Source organism: Gossypium hirsutum, chromosome A07 (genome assembly GCF_007990345.1).
Source record: "Gossypium hirsutum isolate 1008001.06 chromosome A07, Gossypium_hirsutum_v2.1, whole genome shotgun sequence".
Taxonomy (NCBI): Eukaryota; Viridiplantae; Streptophyta; class Magnoliopsida; order Malvales; family Malvaceae; genus Gossypium; species Gossypium hirsutum.
Window position 1 is genome coordinate 97336896 of NC_053430.1, and position 22465 is coordinate 97359360.

General features: G+C 30.8%; 2 protein-coding genes across 5 annotated transcripts; both read left to right on the forward strand.

The window, feature by feature from the left end:
* Window positions 1–1502: 1502 nt before the first annotated feature.
* LOC107926488 (DEAD-box ATP-dependent RNA helicase 46) lies at window positions 1503–6730 on the forward strand. 4 transcript variants are annotated; one of them, XM_016857347.2, is made up of 9 exons: window positions 1536–1706; window positions 2447–2789; window positions 3152–3307; window positions 3458–3526; window positions 4092–4361; window positions 4546–4896; window positions 5038–5312; window positions 5486–5872; window positions 5986–6730. In XM_016857347.2, the coding sequence occupies exons 2-9, from the start codon at window positions 2472–2474 to the stop codon at window positions 6125–6127; spliced, it is 1968 nt and encodes a 655-aa protein (XP_016712836.2). In that variant the 5' UTR covers window positions 1536–1706; window positions 2447–2471; the 3' UTR covers window positions 6128–6730. The 4 variants fall into 4 exon arrangements, with proteins under 4 accessions (XP_040972767.1, XP_016712836.2, XP_016712838.2 ...); XM_016857349.2 differs by having other exon boundaries at window positions 3205–3307; XM_041116833.1 differs by lacking the exon at window positions 3458–3526 and having other exon boundaries at window positions 1503–1706; window positions 3205–3307.
* Window positions 6731–18657: 11927 nt separating this feature from the next.
* Window positions 18658–22049, forward strand: LOC107938776 (myb-like protein AA). The gene is made up of 3 exons (XM_016872013.2): window positions 18658–19543; window positions 19688–19814; window positions 21210–22049. The coding sequence occupies exons 1-3, from the start codon at window positions 18753–18755 to the stop codon at window positions 21807–21809; spliced, it is 1518 nt and encodes a 505-aa protein (XP_016727502.2). The 5' UTR covers window positions 18658–18752; the 3' UTR covers window positions 21810–22049.
* The last annotated feature ends 416 nt before the right edge of the window (window positions 22050–22465 follow it).

The following is a 22465-nucleotide window of genomic DNA, read 5'->3' on the forward strand; positions in this document are numbered from 1 at the left end:
GAACATAAGTGTTGCATATGTTTTCCAAGCAAAAGCTCGAGCAATTATGGAATTTTTGTACTTATTATAGGATAGAGGCTGATAATGCTCTTTTGGTCCAATTTCTGTGCAATGCTTATTATTCTTTAATGGAATGGCCAGATTCGTCATGTGCAATTGTTATGTAGAAGACCCTGTCAGCTTGAGTTAAATCATATAAACAAAGAACAAAATGCTTATGCGGATAGGTTGGCAAGAGTTAGTAGAACTACAATAAGGGACTTGATATATCCGAAGAGTCTCCTAATTTATTGATAGACTGCTTATTTAAGGATCACTCTAATATTGTTGTTCTTGATTCTATATTGACTCATAATGTTGTTTAGGAACCTTTTCTACCGATATTTTTTTCATTTTGTTTAAAAGAATTAAAAAATTATAATATCTAATATAAGTTTTACATTTTACATTTTTTGAAAAGAAAATCAAATATTGCTATTAAAAAAAATATTGGACAAGCAAGACATTGTCGAGAAAAAGAGAACATACTAAAATCCAAACCAACACCTATGTGTTTAAATAATCAATCATATCATAAAAATAGGGTAAAATATGCTGTTAGTCTATGTACTTATATAGAAATTGAGATTTAATCCTTATAATTCAAAAATTATAAATTTAATCATTCTACTTTTTCAATTTAAAAATCTTAGTCCAATCATTATCATTGTTAGTAATTTCTGTCAAAATTTTTCAACTTGAAAACTTGATTAAGTTATCATTATATTACAAGTCATATGATTACCATTAAAAAAAATGATAAGTTGACAAATTTTGACAGAAACTATCAACAACGATAATGATCGAACTATGGTTTTTAAACTGAAAAAGTAGAATGATTGAATTTTTAACTTTTAAAGTATAGAGATTCAAATTCTATACAAGTAATGAGACTAACAACATATTTTAACCTAACAATAATGGCATAATGATAAATTTAACCCTCAACATTTGAATATTTTTCAATTTGGTCATTATTCTTTTTTTTTTGAGTTAAATTTGGTGATTGACCTCTAAAAAAGAATCAAATCACTTTTTTTTATTATGGAAAATGTTGACTAGAACATTAATATTTTAATGATGTTAGTGCGGGAACTTGCATGACAATTTACGTGTACTTCATACTAATATGTTACCAATTTATCTTATATGTATGTCAACAAATAATTTAAAATTATAAAATAATAAAAAATGAAAATAAATTCAAAATTCATAAAAATATATAAAAAAGTTATCATGAAGCAAACTTGGATTGCTATTGGGTAGCATGTTTAAAAAATTAATGTTTTAGTCAATATTTCTATTAAAAAAATAATTGGATGCTTTTTGAAAAGTTGATCGTTAAATTCGACTCTTTTTAAAAGTTTGAGGGCTAAATTTAGCTAAAAAAGAATAAGGGCGAAATCGACAAAAGATATAGATGTTAAGAGCTTAATTTGCGATTATGCCAAAAATAATTTTATGTTTCTAATTATATTCGTCGGTTTTACCTTCCCACGTTTCTTTGTCTCTTCGTCTTTCCCACTTTCTCTTCTCTTTGGAAGTTTGTAAAGCACAAAGCAGCCAAAGAGAAAGAGATTTAAGGAAGCAAAAAAGACGAAATCTCGAAAATACCCAAACAGTGGGAGCGATTCTCGCTTCGTCTTCCTCGAAACTATACATTTAAGGTAATTCCATTTCCATAATTATCTTTCTTGAGTTCTCCAGATCTGATTTCATTGGTTTCCTTTTTTTAGTTTTTTTGAGTTCCATTTTCGATCTCTTCTAAATGGTGGATTTCTGGGGGTTCTGAATTCTAATTTATCTAAAATTACCCCATCTTTGTTTGCCTTGTTGCATGTTGGTTAAGTTAGGGTTTAGGTTTGAGTTTTAGTTAGGGTTTAGATTATTTACTGATAAAATGTGAAGAAGAGAATTGCTTTTTTTCCTTATATTGGTCTCGAATCTGGGCTCTGTTTGAATGTGAGGCATGGTTACATTTCATATTATTTTTGAAGTTTTAATATTGATTGAGCATTTGAGCTCTGTTTTGTGTTTTTCAGGGCATTTTTGGGTATGGGTATATCAGAAAATTTAAACTTATGCATTACTTAGCTGTTCTTTGGTTAATGTTGCTCTGATTTTATTTTGTACTGTTTGGTTTGGTTTAGAAGTTACTTTTTGCTATATTTTTTCTCCTTATGCTAGCTATATCTTGATATTTGCCTTTTGGTTTCCTAGTAGTAAAAAAAATGCAAAAGTGGTACAAAGCAAAAATAATGATTGATTAAAAATGGAAAATTTTTTACTACAATGCAAGATTAACTCATGGTCTTGGTCCTCCTGGAAATTTACCTTCTAAGTTTGTCATCATGGTTATTTTATATTAGTTTCTTATTTGTGCCTTTTGTAACTTTGGGGCTTGCAGATTTTAGTTGGTGGCTTTTCTTGCTATGGCTTCCACTGCAACTGCCTCTTCTGCTGGTCCCCGTTATGCTGCACCAGACCCCACTCTACCCAAACCATGGAAAGGCCTAGTTGATGGTAAAACTGGTTATCTATACTTTTGGAATCCTGTAACAAATGCCACGCAGTATGAGAGGCCTACAAGTGCAGATTCTGTCCCGAAACCTTCTGTTGCACCTATAAGTTCTTCAGTTCAAGTTCAGCAATCTTCTGAAGGACGTTGTGGTTATAGTCCTGGCAAAGAAAATGATCGGGATGGAAGAGGAAGTGAAGCCAAACTTGAGCCAGTATCAAGGACTGACCAGGTAATTTGATTTACTATCTGTCCTCTTTAAATCGGGCACTTGATTTATCTGGTTTTTCTTGCCCATCTTAGGTGAAATCGAAAATTAGTACATTTTTCTTAACATGTTAAGTGCTGAAGTATGGTCCTTGTCATTCTGGTGGCTAGACTGTTAAATTTTTGTCACTTTTGATTTGAGACTTGGACATGTGTTCCTGTCCAAGATGCTTTTAACTTTTTATATCTGATTATCGAAATTCTTAAAAGCTCGGGGTTTTTCAAAATTACATAACTTCAAGCATCTGAAGTGGGAATATATGATACATGTACATGTATATGGTTGTTCTCCTATCGTAGGTTTTTAATGTTCTTAACTTTTCATAGAATGCTAGAAGTGGACCAGTTCATTCCCATAATACACCTAATGTGACTTCCAGCTCTGTGTCGGGAGTATCTTCTGCTAGAGGACATGGATCAGTTACTGGGGGAAGTAATTTGTCTGGTGATGCTTATCGCCGTCAGCATGAGATAACAGTAACTGTGAGTATCTAGTTGATGATTACAATTTGCAAATAGTTTATAAATCATCTCATTTTTATGTTCTTTCAGTCACTTTCTTCTGAAAACCTCATTGTGCTTGGGGCATTACTATCCCTTGTGACGCAAATTGTTTTTCTTATTTCTTGTCAGGGAGATGAGGTGCCCCAACCTTTTTCATCATTTGAATCTACTGGATTTCCTTCTGAGTTACTTAGAGAGGTCAACTATTCTGCTTATCCTTTAACTTTTGGTCTTTATAACATTGGTGGACTTGAAAGTTGAATCTTGTAAGTTACGAGCAATGCAAGTTGATTGTTTCTCGTGCAAAGTTCTTAGATTGTTGGAGGTCCCAATGTTGAGCATCAGACTCATGCTAATTCTTTTGCCATCTTTACTTTTTTGTCGCAGGTGCGATATTTGCTCCTCAGAGGAGCTAATATCGTACGCTGTGGTGCCCTCTGTGGGGGGCCATGCTTATCATTTGGAGTGCCCTTATTTGGTGGACAAATTTTTTGGGAAGGGCTTTCTGAATGACCTAAGTCCGTGGCCAGGGCTGCCGTAGATGATACTTCAGTCTCCCACTCGGTCTAAAAGGAAGAAGAGGCTTCCTCCTGTTCCAGCTTGCATCAGCAAGCGTTGGCCGCTTGCATGTGGGGGATGATGCTACTTCTGACATAAGCCACTGCACTATAACTTCTAAAGAAAACCATAAGTCTTGAGGCCATTACTTCTGCTCACAGAAGTTGCTGGATTTTTTTCCCTTTATTTTATTTTCTTTTAACAGGTACACAATGCTGGGTTTTCTGCTCCAACTCCAATTCAGGCTCAATCATGGCCGATTGCATTGCAAGGTAGAGACATAGTGGCCATTGCAAAAACCGGTTCTGGGAAAACATTGGGTTACCTAGTACCTGGGTTTATGCATATCAAGCGGTGCCGTAATGATTCTCAAATGGGTCCAACTGTGTTAGTATTATCACCAACAAGGGAGCTGGCTACTCAGATACAAGATGAAGCTCAGAAATTTGGTGGTTCATCAAGAATTACGTGCACGGTATGTCACACTCTTTGAGACTGGATCACAAAATCAATTTGTTCATTTCTTTTGTAATTTCTTTATCATCTTCTAGTTTCTCCAATAAGGTTTATATTTCTTTCTGGTATACTTCAGTTATATTTCAACATATAAGTTTTTTCAAAGCTGAAGGTAGAATGGGTTATTGTATGTTTCCATGCAGTGTCTGTATGGGGGAGCACCAAAAGGTCCTCAGTTGAGAGAAATTGAGAGAGGAGTAGATATTGTGGTTGCCACTCCTGGCCGGTTAAATGATATTCTAGAGATGAGGAGAGTCAGCCTCCAGCAAGTTTCTTACCTTGTGTTAGATGAGGCTGATCGCATGTTAGATATGGGTTTTGAACCTCAGATTAGGAAGATTGTGAAAGAAGTGCCTACTCGTAGGCAGACTCTCATGTACACAGCGACATGGCCAAGGGAAGTTCGGAAAATTGCAGCGGATCTACTGGTAAATCCTGTTCAGGTCAACATTGGCAATATCGATGAGCTTGTGGCAAACAAGTCAATTACGCAGGTTGGATTTCATTGCTGCTAATCCTTATTTAATTTAAATAAGATTTGAGAATCTGAAAGTTCTTTAGTAGTTTTAAATTTTATTATGAATGAGTGGTAGCCTTTATTTGTACTTAGAAATTTATCATTCTGTGTCCTGCAGAATGTTGAAGTATTAGCACCAATGGTAAAACACAGAAGACTTGAGCAGATTCTGCGCTCTCAAGAACCAGGATCCAAGATTATAGTCTTTTGTTCAACCAAGAAGATGTGTGATCAACTTGCTCGCAACCTCAGTCAGTTTGGAGCTGCTTCTATCCATGGTGACAAATCTCAGGCTGACAGGGACTATGTGCTTGGTCAGTTTCGCTCTGGGAGGTCGCCAGTGCTTGTTGCTACTGATGTTGCTGCTCGGGGCCTAGACATTAAGGACATCAGGTAGGGGTTGGGATTTCTGATGCATGGTTCCATGGCATTTTACTTTATAGATCAAAGGAGCCACAAATGATAAATGCAGGAAACTCTTGGTCTTTAAAGTTTAGTAACTTTATTGCTTCTGCTGTGTCGAATGTATCATGATAATGATTTGCATTTATTAATATCTTTCACAGGGTGGTAATCAACTATGACTTCCCTACTGGAGTTGAGGATTATGTTCATAGGATTGGAAGGACTGGAAGGGCAGGTGCAACTGGATTGGCATTTACATTCTTTGGTGATCAGGATTCGAAGCATGCTTCAGATCTCATCAAAGTTTTAGAAGGAGCAAACCAGCAGGTGCCTGCCGAACTTCGTGAAATGGCTTCACGTGGTGGTGGGATGGGAAGGCCTAGACGATGGGCTCCTAGTTCTGGTGGCTATGATGGTGAACATGGCGGGCGCACTGATTCAGGGTATGGTGGTAGGGATGGTGGAAGAGGTGGTCGAGGAATTTCTACATCCTCGAGCTGGCATGAGAAAAGTGGTGGACGTGGATATGGTCACGAGTCTTCTGACAGGTATGTTGGTGGTCTTGTTTCTCTCTATTGTTTTTGAATTTTAGTAATTATAATGTTCTATACCTGCTGCTGAATTTATATGATTTTCTCACCCCCTTGTTATGTAAGAACAGGAATGATCGTGGTTTCCATGATAGTTATGATACGGGACGCAGTCGGAGTCGTAGTCCTGACAGGCTTAATAGTGCTTCTGGACGTGATCATTCCCCAGTGCTCAGTTTCCACGAGCTGATGATGAAACGTAATCAGCAGTAGCAGGGAAGATCTGGATATGCTGATGGGGCCACGTACATGGTTTCAGGGACGAGTAGGAAGGCAATGATATCTCCAGGTGATAACTAATCTCTTTTGACCTCGGAATTGAGGGATTTTGGTAGTTATATAAAGACTTAAGATGCTCTCTTCCGTCACGGTTTTTGTTCGTGCTACATACATGTGTAGGGCGGTGTGCAGTGGCAAGGCAAAGTGAATTTTTTTGGTATTTTGATTTGATTTCTAAAGCTTTTAGAAGATGAGAAATCAGTCAAAGTTGAAATGCAAAAGTAAACGAGAAGAAGAACCCCTTTTTTCTTATTTTTTGATGTTTTGGATTTTGTTGTGTAGTTCTTAGGAAATGTGTTAAGGATAGTTATAACTATGCGCTGTAAAGTTTAAAGGCTAATTTCATTCAAGTGCTTTGCCAGCTTGCTTTCTTATTGGGGGTGGGGGTGATTTGGTAATTTACCTTCAAAGGATGAGATCGAACGGGATTGGTATCAATGGAAAGTTGAATGAAAATATGATACACATGTTTGAAAAATGCAAGAGGATTATGATCTGAATATGTATATTCATTATTATTAGTAGTTTTTAATGTTACATATTTTGCATTTAAATTTTTATTAGATTTTTAAACATTTTGTTTTTAATTATTGTAATTAATATAAATTAATATTTTTTATTTGAATTGTTGAATATGATTAAAATATCTTAATTTAAATATTATTATAAAAAATTTAGAAACATATCCAATATATAATTAATGTAAGACTACATAATAACTAATTAAAGTAATTAACAATAAATTATTTTTAATTTATAAAATTTATAAAAAAATTGATATATTGAAAATTAGATTCTTTAGTATTCAATTTTTTTAACAATGTCAATCAATAAATTGTTCACAATAATTTGTAGATAAAATTAATAAAAATACAATATATGAAATTATTTTATAAAAATGTATCGTTTATAAAATCTATATATGAAGCATATAGTTATTAAATTTACTATTTAAAACAAAATATATTTCTTTTTTTTTCTTTTTGGTTAATAGAAATATAATAATTTAAATATGAAATTTGATTTTTTATTTGTTATATAAATTCATTTAGTAATAGCTTTTTTAGCATAATCATAATTCTTATTTATAAGTACGATAAATTTTGGTATCAAGTAATGTTTTAACCAATTATTCTAATAAAATTAAAACTCATAATATAAATAATAAAAATATTTAAAATTACATTGAACAACAAAAGCTATATAAGACAATTCAAAAGGTTTTCTAATATTATATACAATGAATGTAATTTTACGTGTTTAAGTATTAATTAATTTTTTATATAATGTGTTTATAATTAATGTAATTTGTGGAAAATAATATTTGTTATTCAAATTGTTTAACATAATTAAAATATAATATTTATTTAAATAAAAATTTTCAAATCATAATTAAATTATTTTTATCATATTCGATATACAATATATTTTTACTTCATATAATTAGTACAAAAGAACAATATTCAAAATAATAAATAACATATATCAATTTTTTTTTTTATTTTTGATCATTCAAATATGCTGTTAATAAAAATTCCAAATAATTATTAAAGTATTTGTACAAACTATAGAAGTACAAAAATGCTATCATGTTAAGAAATTGTAAAATTCATATATATATCTAGTTGATTTTTGACATAAACTTAATCAACGATATTATCAATATACACAAACAATGTGGGTGAAATAATGTGTAACATATACCATTGAAATATTTAAAAGTATTAGATTAAAGTTTTGGCTGAAGTGATAAAGGAAAGTTTTTTATTAACATTGATGGCATGGGTTCAAATATTAACATTTTTACTTATTTTTATTATTTTTAAAGGCTAAAGAGGGTATATATGCCCTTGAACTTTGCCAAAAATGGGATTAGAAGAATCGAGTTTGTAAAAATCGAGAGTGGACATGTCTTGATTTATAAGGTTATCTTTGTGCGTTTGTAAATAAATCGAGGGTTTGAAACAAATATCGAAATTAGGGTCATAACTAATTAATTAAAATATTAAAATAATATAATCAAGTTTTATTAAATTAATCTAAAACGAAACTTGATTACAAGGTTTAATTTAAAAATAGTGTGTTTTAATTGAGTTAGAACCTAATTGGAAAAGGGGGAAAATGGGAGTGACCAAAATGGCAACTTGCCCAATTACCATTATTTGAATTATAAATAAATGAGTTTCTAGTCTGAAGGTTAAGTGTTAGTGAATTAATGTTTGAAACCCAGGTTTAAATCCCTTTCCTCGCATCAATTTTATTTTATGCAATTTTACTATAAACCCTAGCAAGTGTCACGCATTGTTGTAAGAATTAAACAAGAATGAGTATCTGGCCTAGTGGTTAAGTAGTGTAGCCATCCCTAAAGACTCAAGTTTGAATTATAACATTTCCCATTTTTTTCCTTTTATTTGTAGCAATCTAAGATAAAAACCATAACTAATATATATATATTGTCAGGAATAAAAATTAAACAAGAAATAGGCTTCAATCCTCATGATTAAGAGTTAGCTTTCCTCATTTATGATCCTAAGTTCAAACCATTCTTTCCTCTTTTTATTTTGGGAATTCGATAAGTCTCCAAAAAAAAGCAATATGTACAATTAAATGTTTAAATTAAACAAGAAATGAGTTGTAGCCTCAATGGTTAAAATGCTAGGGCCTTTAGACCCAAGTTCAAGCCCTGTCCCATTCTTATTTCATATTTTTGCCAAAAAAATGCCCCAAAATATATCTATATGATTAAGCGTAAAATAGAAATAAGGATTGTTAGTTTTCCTTTAAGCCAAGGTTCAACTTGCCTCCTTCTCCCCTTCATTTTAAATTCAATTTCGGTAAATCTTGTGAAAATTGTAGGTGACGCCCCTAAGGTAAACCCTAGGAATTTAACCAATTAACAACTTGCCCCTTCTCAAAATTCCAATAGAATTTAAATTCCACCATTTTTTTCTCTTCTATTCCTATTTAGATATTCATATGGCCTCTTTTCAAATCTTAATAGAATTTGCTCTCCCTCTTTCTATTTATTTTCTTTCCCTTTTCTTTACATCATATTTTCATTCTAATTGTTGATAATTATTTTGATTTCCCAAATCAAATCATCCTCCATTCAATAATTTTTTCTATCGGTTTCATAACTACCATCAATAACATCTTGATCATTGTCAAGAAACGGTAAGTACATCTCATTTCAAAGTTTAGATTCTGAAATTTTTGTAGTATTTCTACCCGATGCTAATCCTTCATTCAAATTAATCCATCTTTTACGATTATTGTCGAAACCTTTGATAATCTTGATAAATCTCGAAATGAATTGTTAACTTATGTATAAATATCGTTTGAAGGGCCTGATTTAGGTGAATCGGATCATAATCGGGCGTGAGGAATGTCGATTGGTCTTCTAATAAAAGGTGTGTGTTCTTTTACAAATGAATTGGGGTAAAACTTGTGTAGGATTAGGGCTACACGGTCTCCCACACGGGTGTGTTGACCACACGACCATGTGCTACTGTCATGTTAGGGTACTTTGAATCTCACACGGCCAAGAACCTTCCATACTGCCTGCCACACGGTCATGCCTCTGTTGTAGGTTGATTTTAATGTTTACTGCACGGCCACAGTCTGTTACACGGCTTGGCCACACGGTTGTGCAACCCTGCCACACGGTTGTGCAACTCTTCCACACGAACTATAGCTTTTCACACGGTCTAGCCACATGGCCGTGTGACCTCTATTTTATGGTTTTGCTCAAAATTTTTGAATTATTTAGTTTAGTCATTGTATAATCCCCAATCTATTTTTAGAGATTTTATTCACTCGATTGAGTCCCTCATTTATGAACATGCTAGAATCTGTGAGTTGATGATTGAACTGCTACTATACATTGATGATATATGAATGTTGCATGTCTATTGTCACTGTCTTTTTGATGAACTGATACTGTTATTCTTACCAATATATTACTAATTGCATGTCTACTGCTAATGTTTAACCAAATACATGATAAGCATGTTTACTGTTTCTGTTCTGTACTGTTACTAGCATGTCATACTGCATTGTATAGAGTGGGACGATTGAAAGGAGGAAGTACTGTTAGTTTAATAATCTGCAACACTAATGGTTCATCCATAAATTACTGGCAGCTTTTATTTGCAAACATGTTGTGCATCCACAACCTATTGGCAGTCTAATAATCTGCAACACTAGTGGTTTATCCACAAATTTTACTACTAGCAGTTAATCTGCAAATACTAGTGGTTTATCCATAAACTGGAGTGTTCGGGTTAAAAGACTTCCCCAGAACTCTTATTGTGGAGTGTAGTGGTAGGGTAGGACCCTTTTCTGTTAAATTGAAACTGCATTGCATGTATCAACATGAATATACAAAGCAATGAATTCTGAGATGATATTGTGTTGAATTGATCAGAAATAATGATACTTTGAATTGTTATTCAATAGTGATTATTTTATGCCTTATAATTCTGTATGTTTTATATGTTGTTTGCACTGAATTTTTTATGATTGAACTCACAATGATCTTTATAGCTCACTCCCCTTTTATTTCCATCTTTACAGATAAAGCAAAGTTAGGTATGTGGGCACGACATCCAGAGGGTCTTGGCTCAAAATTTTTTTATTTTACATAAAATGTATTTTAGAGTATTATTATTTGAATTTTTTTGTTATTTAGAGACTGTATTGTTTTACTATTGAACTGTGACATAGGACTTCGGTTTTGGGTTTGATTTGTATGCATGACATTTAATTTAAAAATAGGATGTTGAAATATGAATATTAATTCATTATGCTTGGAATTCAGTTTTAATTAAAAATCAGAATTAAAATCACTTTTTTGTTGCTAAAACATAGATATATTCTGAAATATAACAAATAAATTGGAAGTTAATTGAGTTTTGAAAGTAGTTACTGTTTCAATAAAAATGTTAAACTTAACCGATTTTTGTTAACTTGTGAGTTTTTTTGAAAATATGCTAAGTTTTCTTCTAATATAAATGAATGTATTTAAATAACTACTTTATAAACTCCGATAGCTTACTGGTCCATTTCGGTAGCCAATGTAATATCTCAAATTTAGGCCTAACTTTAGGCTGAGTTAGGGACGTTACAAAAAAAATAAAAAATAAAATCAATTAAGCCTCTCAGCAAAAGATACATTTAATTATGCCCTTTGACCAACGTTTTTTGTCTTTGACCATTATAGTGTTGACATGACCGTTAATGACATAGACATGGTGCTCCATGCCAATTACAATTCTTTTAAATAAAAAAAAATAAAGGAGATATATATATTTTTATTTTTTTACTAGAAATGAACCTGGGTAACCTTTTGTCTAAGTTCATTAATTTCAAAACTTAAATTTTTTAAAATTTCAAAAAATATATTTTAAAAAAAGTTAAAATTTTTAATTTTAAACATTATTAAAATTTATAAAAAGTATTAAATAAAATAAAATAAAATAAATAAAAACCATATAAAAATTAAATTCATAATGAATATAGACATATGGTTGTTCAGATTCAATGAACACTTAACTTACTTACAACATCTAAGAAATGAATCAAGACACTTAACTTCCTCTTCATCAATTCATCTAAGGCCCACCCCTCTCAAACTACCCACCATACCTTTAATACAATGGCTCTCCTCCCTAGTCAAGGGTGAACCACCACCACCACTACACCACCACTTCCATCTCCTCCTCCTTGTTGATTTTACCTATCAACAAAGTTGATGTTGAGTTGACTCGTGATAATAATTTAGTTACACACTTAAATAATAGTAAGTATAGATAATCATATTATATTATATAAATATATTATTTATTAAATTTTATATATGAATATACACAATCTATTATATAAATATTTAATTTTTTTTATTTAAAATTAAATTAATATATATTTTTTTAATTTCATGGCCAACTGTTTACCTCTTTGGAGAGCACCTATGGTGAAGAGATTAATCACTTTTATTAGTGGTGAACACCTTGATTTCGACAAAAAAAAGTAATATAATTTTTATTTTTATTTTTTTATCGATGGAAACATAATAATTTAAATATAAATTAACTCAATTTAAAATTTAAAACTTTTTATTTAGTATTTAATAAATACATTTAATACGGTTAAAGTACTTGTGAGGTCTCTATAATATAGGGACTGGATCAAATTTGTGTTATCAAATAGATTAATTTAGTCCTTATATTGTTAAAAAGAATCAAATAAGATCAAATTGTAACAGAATTAACATTTACTATATAAAAATGTCCCAAAAATATATATTTTTTCAATTATAAACAAAATATTTCCTTTAATATTTCATTTAAAAAATTAATTCTGTTAAACAATAAATGATATTTTTCAAACAATAATTGATAACTCTATTACACTGTCACAGGCCATGTGAAACCAGGACATATATTCTGACTTGCACCACACGGCCAGAGACACGCCCGTGTGCCATGGCCGTGAGAAAGCTAGGGAGGTTACTAACTTGGGTCATACGGTCGGCCACGCGCCTATGTGCTAGCCCGTGTGCCACAACGGTCAATAGACACGCCCTTGTGTCTAGGCCGTGTCAAACCTGTAGGGTATACTGACTTAATTCGAAAGGGTACCCCAGGGGACACACGGCCGTGTAATATGACTATGTGTCGTACATGGCTGAGACACACACCCGTGTCTTTGCCCGTGTGAACAAAAATAGGCCATTTGCAAAGTCAATTTGCCACCTTTTTCTCATGCACCCTTAGCCATCAAAATGGTATCAAATATAAAATCAAATAAGCAATCAAAAGTGATTATTTCCAGCGTAAATCATACCATATTGAATCATTACATTTCACATCTCAAATCTCAACCATTTCTTAACCAAAACACTTACCAAAACTAGCATGAATCATTTATTATCTTTAAACGAGCATGTCTGGTGGCCGTGTGAGGCACACAGCCTGTTCACACGGGCGTGTGACCTTTAAATGTTAGAAAATTTTATAAGTTTCTCAAAGTTTGTATATGTTATCGGTTTAGTCCCGAACCTTTTCCAAGCATGTTTTAAGGTCTCGTAGAGCCTTATAAGGGACAATGTGATTATGTTAGACTGATATTTATGTGAAATTGAATCATGTATGAAAAATGTATATTTTATGTTGTACTTTGATCGGTAATGCCTCGTAACCCTATTCCAGTAACGGATACGGGTTAGGGGTGTTACATACACTTTGGCCTTATTTGATTCTTTTTAATAATACATGGATTAAATTAATCATTTAATAATAGAGGGACTAATTTGATCAATTCCCGATAACAAAAAGGCCTCTCAAGTATATTCACCCATTTAATACCAACAAGTGGCCAGAATAAGTGGAAGTGGATTTTTTCCTAGGCGTTTGGACTAAGTTTGAATATTAAGCTGACATTATTGTGTGGGCTTTATATGAATACCACCCTCATCTCGAACAAAACTATATCCAGACCGTAAAATTGATAAGAACACTTGTGGTTTTACAAAAAAGGAAAACTCATTTAGTAAAAGTCTTTTAATTGAATCAAAAGTTATAGATAGTTTGATAAATATGTTGGAAAAAATAGATTTTTGGAAACTTTGAGGCATATTCTCGATTAGTAAATGTGAAGATTTGAATCATAAAATTATAGTTTTATATTCTACTCCATGAGCCATTTACAACGGTATATCATATGCTCAAAATGGTTGAGTGATTAATGAGAAACTGATACTCAAAGTAATCCACTTGTGAATTATATTTAGAAAAACGGAAAGCTTAGTCCCACATTGATTAGATATCAAGTGTGGAATATGTTTATATATATGAACCAACTTGATAATTATAAAATGATTAAGCTAATGTTCTCCCTCGCGTGTAGGGGGTGCAAATCCAAACCTGTTAGGGTTGGGGGCGCACCTGCATCACACAATATGGGCTACGCGAAATGTTTGGACTGATTTGCAGGTAAAGGACATACTAAAATTTTCTCCATTTTTCCTACAAAAATTTTGAGATATTTTCCCTACATATTTCGAACCTGTTTTAGCTTATAGAAGAAAGTTAGGCTACAGATGCTCATCTCGTTGTTGTATACGATTTTTGCCTACCTACAAGTACAAAATTTCGATCTAGTTTTATTTCCAATTTTTTTTTCAGATATATATATCTATATTGTTTTGATTCGATCTTATGATTTAAATCCAAACCTGTTAGGGTTGGGGGCGCACCTGCATCACACAATATGGGCTACGCGAAATGTTTGGACTGATTTGCAGGTAAAGGACATACTAAAATTTTCTCCATTTTTCCTACAAAAATTTTGAGATATTTTCCCTACATATTTCGAACCTGTTTTAGCTTATAGAAGAAAGTTAGGCTACAGATGCTCATCTCGTTGTTGTATACGATTTTTGCCTACCTACAAGTACAAAATTTCGATCTAGTTTTATTTCCAATTTTTTTTTCAGATATATATATCTATATTGTTTTGATTCGATCTTATGATTTAAATCAATATTTTACATTACTGTTAATTTCACTAACGTATTTGCAACAAAATATTCTTATGAAATATATTTATTTAACAAAAATGTTTTAGTAAAATAAAAAAAAAGTACTTATAAATGTCACAAAACTTATACATATTTTAGCAAAATTAAAAAAAGAATTTATGAGTATAATAAATAATATCTAAATGGTAAATTTAGTAATGTAAAGCTTCTCCAAACTCGTGCTTATATATATTGATATTATCAATGTTTATTTTTTGATCCATGTTCAGGATTTGTGGCTATTCTTCCCAATAATAAAGTCTTCAAGACTCGAAGCCGTGTTCTCTCCTTAAAAGTATAATGTACCTTATCACTATACCCAATAATTATTGATTATATACTTATATATTATTGATCATTATTATTATTTAGTTAGAGGGATTAAATTCCAAAATAAGTTTTTTCTTTGATGTGGACCTCCAATTTGGTTGTTGTTTTGCTTTTCCCTCTTTTCTATAATGCTGTTGTAAGGTTGTTTTTGGCTTCACCTCCATACTAAAATCGAACACCAAAAATAAGGAAATGCCAATCAATTTTCACTTTACAAAAATTAGGGGGAAATAATAAAACAAACAATTTTTTTTAAAGAAAAGGGTAAAAGTTGTATTTTTTTCTTATGAAAAATAAAATAAAATATCACAATTTTGGAAGGATATATTTCACGTGGTGGGTGCAAAATAATTTATATAATAAAATTATAAAAAATAAAAATATAAATAAAATACAGTTCTTTTTTATACAATATTAAGAGTAAAGGATGAGGTGCTTTCACAATTAAGTTAAAGCTCGATTAACGAGTGATACTAATCAACAAAACATTTAAATATATAGATGAATAGTATAATTTATCTTCGCGCAACAAATTTTACTATTAAGGTTAATTCAAGTTTAGTTTTATTACATACATCAATCTTTATTTCATTAGATGTAATAATTTTACATCATTTAAATATTTAAATCTAAATATATATTACTAATATTATAATATGATATTTTTATTAGTATTTGATAATTGTGAGTGAAAATTTATTATGTCTTAATTTTTTAATTACTTAATTTTTATTTTTTATTACACCATAAAAGAGTTTGTGTCATAATTTGGACATTGGGAAATCTAAAATTTTCATTAATAACTTCAATCTTTTAACCATTACCATCAATTTAGAAAACCTAAAAAGCTTTTTTTTTTTTAGCAAAATCTCATAAATTTAATACTATAATAAAAATATAAATAAATAGATATTAGGCTTAATATATCATTTGATACTTGAGTTTGATATAATTTTTAATGTGGTGCTAATATTTTTTTGGGTCCAATGTGGTACTTGTATATGACAAAAGTTATATATTTTGGTATCCAAAAGTAACGATATTAACTTTTTATGTTCAATTTGAATTTTAGGGTAAGTTAATGAAAATTCATAATTAACTAATAATATTAGAAATTAAATTTTCTCAAATCAATTTAAAAATTAGGAAAAAATCACAATAATCATACTGTATCTAAACACAAAATTTAAAAATTTAAAATTAATACTAAATTTATTCTATTAAAAAACATGAAAATTTTAACCTAAATCTAATAAATTTAAAGTTAATTTTCATCAAATCAACCTTAAAACTCGAATTAAATGCTAAAATGTCAAACACTGCTACTTTTGAGTTCCATAATTCTTGAAATTCATATAACTAAATCAATGAGTTTTATAACAAATTTAGTGTATGCATTTATAAATTGAACCCATTATTGTTGTATAAATTCAGTCAAAATTGTGCTTAGAACAAAATTTTCTCCCATAATCTTAGACTTCAACCACCCAAGTTTTGAATTGAAAAGAAGAATCAAAATTTCAATTGGGAATGACATCACAAAATGGAGAAAGTAACTGTAAATTTCTCTCTTTTTTTTTCTTTTTTTTTTCTTTTGGGTTTTATTTTAAAACAAATTTTTTGCAAAACTTAATTAGAAATTGATTGTGGGATTCACTAATTAGGCTAAAAATGGAAAAATAATAAATGTTCAGTTACAAAAACAAAGTGGTTTTAGTGTAAAATCTTTGACACATTGCAAATTTCATTTACTCATGTATTGCCAAGCCCTTCAAAACCTACCTTCCTCAGTTAATATTTTTTTTCTCCTCCAAATTCCCTCATAAAAAGACAAAATTTTTTTGTTTCAAAATACCCTTTTAAGACAAATAAAATACCTTTTTATTTGGGGTTTACCTACCCCTATTTATGAATAAAATCATGTATATTTATTTATATTTATTAATAAAAAACTAATTTTAGTGTTACGAGTTAAATGACATCAATTCAATAAAAAAATATTACATAAAATATTTAAATTAAAATTATAATAGTAAAATAAAATTAAAGATTACTTAATTCATTTAATTGAAAAAAAAGCTACTAAAAACTCCAAATCTTTTTAAGTAGGACACTTTTGTTACATACATAATTTGTTTAATTCAGTTACCTAATTAACATGTGTTTATACATATTGATTTCTATTTTTATTTGAAATTTTTTTGATACACGGTTATTGGAGTTTTTTAGACTCCATAAACGGGATAAAGGTTTAAAAATTTTTAAAAAATAATTATATAAATAAATATGACATTTGTCACACCCTCAACCCGTTTGTGGAGTTTAAAAACTCCACTAATAGTGTATCAAATAATTATCTTTTTATTTAAAATACTATTAAAAAAGAGAAATTATCTGGTATACTGCTAATGAGGTTTTAGACTCCACAAACAGGACCAAAGGTTAATAAGTATCATATAAGGGTATAATAAAATATTTTAAAAATTACTATAATAAATTATTTTCAGTAAATTCAAAAAATATTATAAACCAACATTTTGGTTTCTATTTTCTATATATACATATTTAGATAATTAATAGTTTTTTGAGTTAAAAAGTTTATATAATTGTTAATTTTCGGTTTAAAATCTTCATCTACTTAATTTATTCAAGAAATAAATTCAAGAAAATAGCTAAAAAAGTTGCAAAATTTTCGTTTTTTTGTCTCAAATATTAAACTCTCTTAATTTCAAATTTTCATGGACATAGAAAAATTAAAATATAAATTTATTAATAAGATTATTAAATAATTTGAAATTAATTTTAAAATAATCAATTTTGATTTTAATTTTTTAGTACAAGATGATTCGAACTCGGACTAATCTTAAAGAAATTTAGCGCGGATATACAGATTTCGAGAAATACATAATCTAAGATTAAATCTTAGAGGGTGAGATGTACATCTGTAATTAATTTCTATAAACGTCACTTAGACTAAATCCAACATTAAAAAAAAAATTCCAAATTTAAGTAGAATTGCATCAAAATCCTTATTCATAAAAATCCATTTAATTGGTAATAATCATGATTTTGATGCTATGAAATTAACAAATAAAATTAATTAAAGATTAAAAAGATGGGTTTTAGGAGATTACGAAGAGATTAATTATTGAAAAAAAAAACATGAATTTTAGATAAAAATCTTTTGGCTTGAAAAGAATGGAAGGGCCTCTCCATGTCTCCCACGTCTCATTTCAATTAACCTAAGAATTTCCCCTAAAATACAAATCTTTTTAACGAACTAATGATTAATTTGGGTCCATTTTCTTGCCCTTTGCAACACTTGAACTTGGAAGCTTAAAAGTCACTATCAACTTTCAATATTAACCCTTGCTTTCCCATTTCATCAATGGCTGAAAATATTGTTAAATAATTCAATATTTTAAACCCTTTTTTATTTTATTTTTATTCTATTATTATTATAACATAAATAAATAAGGAAAAAAAAGGGGCCCATATAGAAACTTAATCTCAAGCCTTTATAAACCATTAGTATAACCCTTTTTTTTTTGCAAAACAAACATTAAACCATATACGCTTCATTTCTCTTTTAAACTTTTCTCTTCCTTTTTTTCCTTTTTCTTCTTCTTCTTCTCCTCTTGTTCAACTTGCATGGAGTACGATACAAGTTTTAAAGAGGATTTTCCTTTCCTTTCTAGCCTTTTCTCGGAGAATAACTCAAATTCTTCCTTCAAACCTGATTTTAATGGCTGTTTTCCTTTGCCTGATGGTTCTTCTCCATCATCTTCCTCTTCTCCATCATCATCATCTTCCAAAGCTTTGGTCCACAACTTTATTCTTAACCAAGACCAAGACACAACTCCAACTGGTAACAACAACAATGGTTCTTTCTTGAACAATCATACTCACCATTTCCATCAGTTTCCCATTGATGGGTCCTCAAAGAATCCTTTTTTTGAGGATTCCACCACATGCACCGACCCTTTTATCGACCCTTACACCAATGATCTCAATGCTTACATCCCTTCCTTGTCTTTTACAGTACCCGATCATGGTACTTCTTTAAACAATGGCCTTACTTTCCAAGCCTTTTCAACTGAATCACCCTGTTGGGATTTTTCTCAAAACAAAGCTTCAGCTCCACCGGAAGCCGGTGATCATCATCGGAGTTATCAGCAACAACAACAGGAGCCGATGGATTTTCAAGATCAACCACCGACGCCTCCACCACCACCACCTCCGGTGGCTACCAAAGTGGCTGAAGATGCCTCATGCATTACCAATCAAAATGGGCGTAATAATAATAATCAAGACAGGGATGATGATGATGATGATGATGAGAAGAACAACAACAACAGAAGGTTCCTCAAAGCCAAAAGAGTTAACCAAGCTACTAAGAAAAATAGTATAATCAAAGGTCAATGGACTCCTCAAGAAGATAGGTAAAAAATTAATTTCTTTTCCCTTCATTTTGTTATGCTTCCCCCCCCTCCCCCTTGATTAGGGTTTTGGGTTGTTTTTCTTTTCCTTTAAAGTCATGATTTATATGAAGATCTGATTATGTATGTGTGTATATGTTTTTGTAGGGTGCTAATGCAACTGGTGACAAGGCATGGAACAAAGAAATGGTCTCAAATTGCTAAGATGCTGAATGGGAGAGTGGGAAAGCAGTGTAGAGAGAGATGGCATAACCACTTGAGGCCCGATATCAAGGTTCTTTTACCTTGATTTCCTTTTCCTTTTCTTCTTTTATTTCTCATTAACACATTAACCATACACATAAACATAGATATACATGCATGATCATGTATGTATGTGTATATATAAGCTTATTATATATATATATCATACGTACGCATGTATATATATGTCATGGACAAAAGATTGCATTTAACATATATATTTTTGATACAAAAGATTAGATATATGTATGTATGTATTCATCATATGTATATATGTAAATATACATATGCATCCATGGCTTACATCACATACGCATACATCGGGGCAAAAGCGAGGGGTAGGTCGAGGTCTTGACCCCACAAGATGGTAAAATTACTTCTAAAATCCCTTAAAAATTAAAAAATTATAAATTAGTATAATGGAAAATTTATTTTTGAGTCCCTTCGAGAACTTATAATTTAATTCTAATCCCTCTAACTTTTTTCCCCAGCCGTTACCCCGGTGCATGTATGGTATTAGTTGTACCATTTAAACCATTTTGTTTTGTTGCGAGAATTTCCATTAAAGAATATATAATATTGACACGTGTCTGTAAATGAAAGGGAGCATTTACGTCAAATTATTATGTTATTATTATCTCTTAAAAAATTGTGAAAGTATTAAAAAGACTTACCATATAATCATTTACTGTTATGGCGTGACAGCGCATAGTTAAACAATTTGACCAGGGTTAGGTTAAACCAAAATATTCTTAATTCGGTCTTATCGTCATATTAAATTATAATTATAAAAAATAAATAAAAAATAAAAAAAATTCTTTTTAACACAATTCTCAGAACTACCCATAGCCCGCACTTAAACCCATATCCTTCTACATTGACAACAATGCTCATACCAATTGAGTTAATACTCAATCCGCATTAATTTTGTGTTTTTGTAAAAAAAATATTTACTTTCCTTTACCATATGATTGTTAAACCTAATGATCATAAAATCTTAACTCTTTTTTTTTTTAATCTATAAAGAAAAAGTTATGCCAATTACATGAAATATAAATAATGTTAAAATTACATTCATAATATCTCACTTGTCTACTATGAAAAGTTTGTTGGGGTAATCTTCCATGAGAAAACAAAGAAATGGCTATATAATAAGTGAAACCTTTGTATTTGATACATAGTTAACTTATAAATTTATAAATTACTAATGAAACACCATTGATGACATGATAACTATACTTTTCAATAACTTGCGTCACGAGATTCATTCTAGCTATATAGATTCCTACACTAACCATGCGTCACATATAAGAAAAACTTATATTTAATTCATTATTTATCAAATAACTTTTTAACATTGTTTGTCTTCTTCATTTGAATATGGATTGTTTTGTCCAAAAATGTATGGGTTTATTTGAAATTACAGAAGGATTCATGGAGTGAAGAAGAAGACATGATACTGATTGCAGCACACAAAGAAATAGGAAACAAATGGGCAGAGATAGCCAAAAGACTCCCAGGGCGTACTGAGAACACTATAAAGAACCATTGGAATGCTACCAAACGAAGGCAATTCACAAGGCGCAGCAAAGCCAAAGATGGCAACTCCAACCCTCCCAAAGGCTCCCTTCTCCAAAACTACATCAAGTCCGTAAGCTCCCCGACGGAACTGACACCGGCGGCAGCCGCCTCCTCATCGAGCCAACATGAAAATGAGTTCGAAATGACTGATGCTAACCCACACATGGTGCAACTCGAAACTTCGAGTTTGAACTCTACTGGTTGGAGCATTGGAGATTTAAACGATCATGTTCAACGTCAGCGTCAACAGCAGCAGGAAGTGAATTACTGTTTTGATGCTAATGTTTATAATGATATTCATCGTAATCAAAGCTTTGGATCGATGCTTGAAGGAGATGGCAATGGCAATGGCAGTGGCATGGGCAATTTTGAGCTTCCCTTGGAAATGGATTCGTTGAAGAAAGAGCTGGATTTGCTGGAGATGATCTCTCAAGGAAATCTCTAGTTTATTATAATCATAGCCCCCTCGCCCCCCCCACCCCACCCCACCCCACCCCGCCCCCACCATAACATTATCTATTTAGGGTTTAAGAACTTTGGTTGTTTAATGTTAATTTAAGTTTCCTTTCCTTTCCTTTTAGTTTTATGTTGTAATGTTTGGGACATATATGTATCCTCAGCTTTACTAGGAACTTTCGACTGTTTTAATTTCCGTCTAATTTAAATCTTTTTTTATCTTCTAGTGTTTTTTATGAATGATGTTGAAGGTTTATTTTTGCCCTTATTTATTTATTCTAAAGTTTAAACATATATTTTTTTCTTATTAGCTAGGAATGAATAGAAACAATTGTTCCTTCTTATAAGGAATCATAAGTATCTTCTTTTAACAATCATATAATATATATTGTTCTTTTTACCAAATAATCAACTACCTTGTTATTTTCTCGCAAGACATACCTAAACATATATTTTTTTATTTAGAAATGCAATCTACCTTACACTGTACCTAATACTTCTTAATGATTTTCTTTTTATTTATTTTATTTAACTCACCAGAAATTAATATTTATTTTACAAACCTTAAATTTTTATATATAAATATATATAGCAATGCACACTACAAAATTAATGATTTTGGGACGATTAAAATCATCTTTAATA

Coding starts and splice junctions, on each gene's coding strand:
- LOC107926488 (XM_016857347.2), top strand. CDS start 2,472: ATGGCTTCCACTGCAACTGCCTCTTCTGCTGGTCCCCGTTATGCTGCA. Junction 4,897..5,037: donor CAAACAAGTCAATTACGCAG/GTTGGATTTCAT, acceptor TGTGTCCTGCAG/AATGTTGAAGTATTAGCACC. Junction 5,873..5,985: donor GGTCACGAGTCTTCTGACAG/GTATGTTGGTGG, acceptor ATGTAAGAACAG/GAATGATCGTGGTTTCCATG.
- LOC107938776 (XM_016872013.2), top strand. CDS start 18,753: ATGGAGTACGATACAAGTTTTAAAGAGGATTTTCCTTTCCTTTCTAGC. Junction 19,544..19,687: donor TGGACTCCTCAAGAAGATAG/GTAAAAAATTAA, acceptor ATGTTTTTGTAG/GGTGCTAATGCAACTGGTGA. Junction 19,815..21,209: donor ACTTGAGGCCCGATATCAAG/GTTCTTTTACCT, acceptor TTGAAATTACAG/AAGGATTCATGGAGTGAAGA.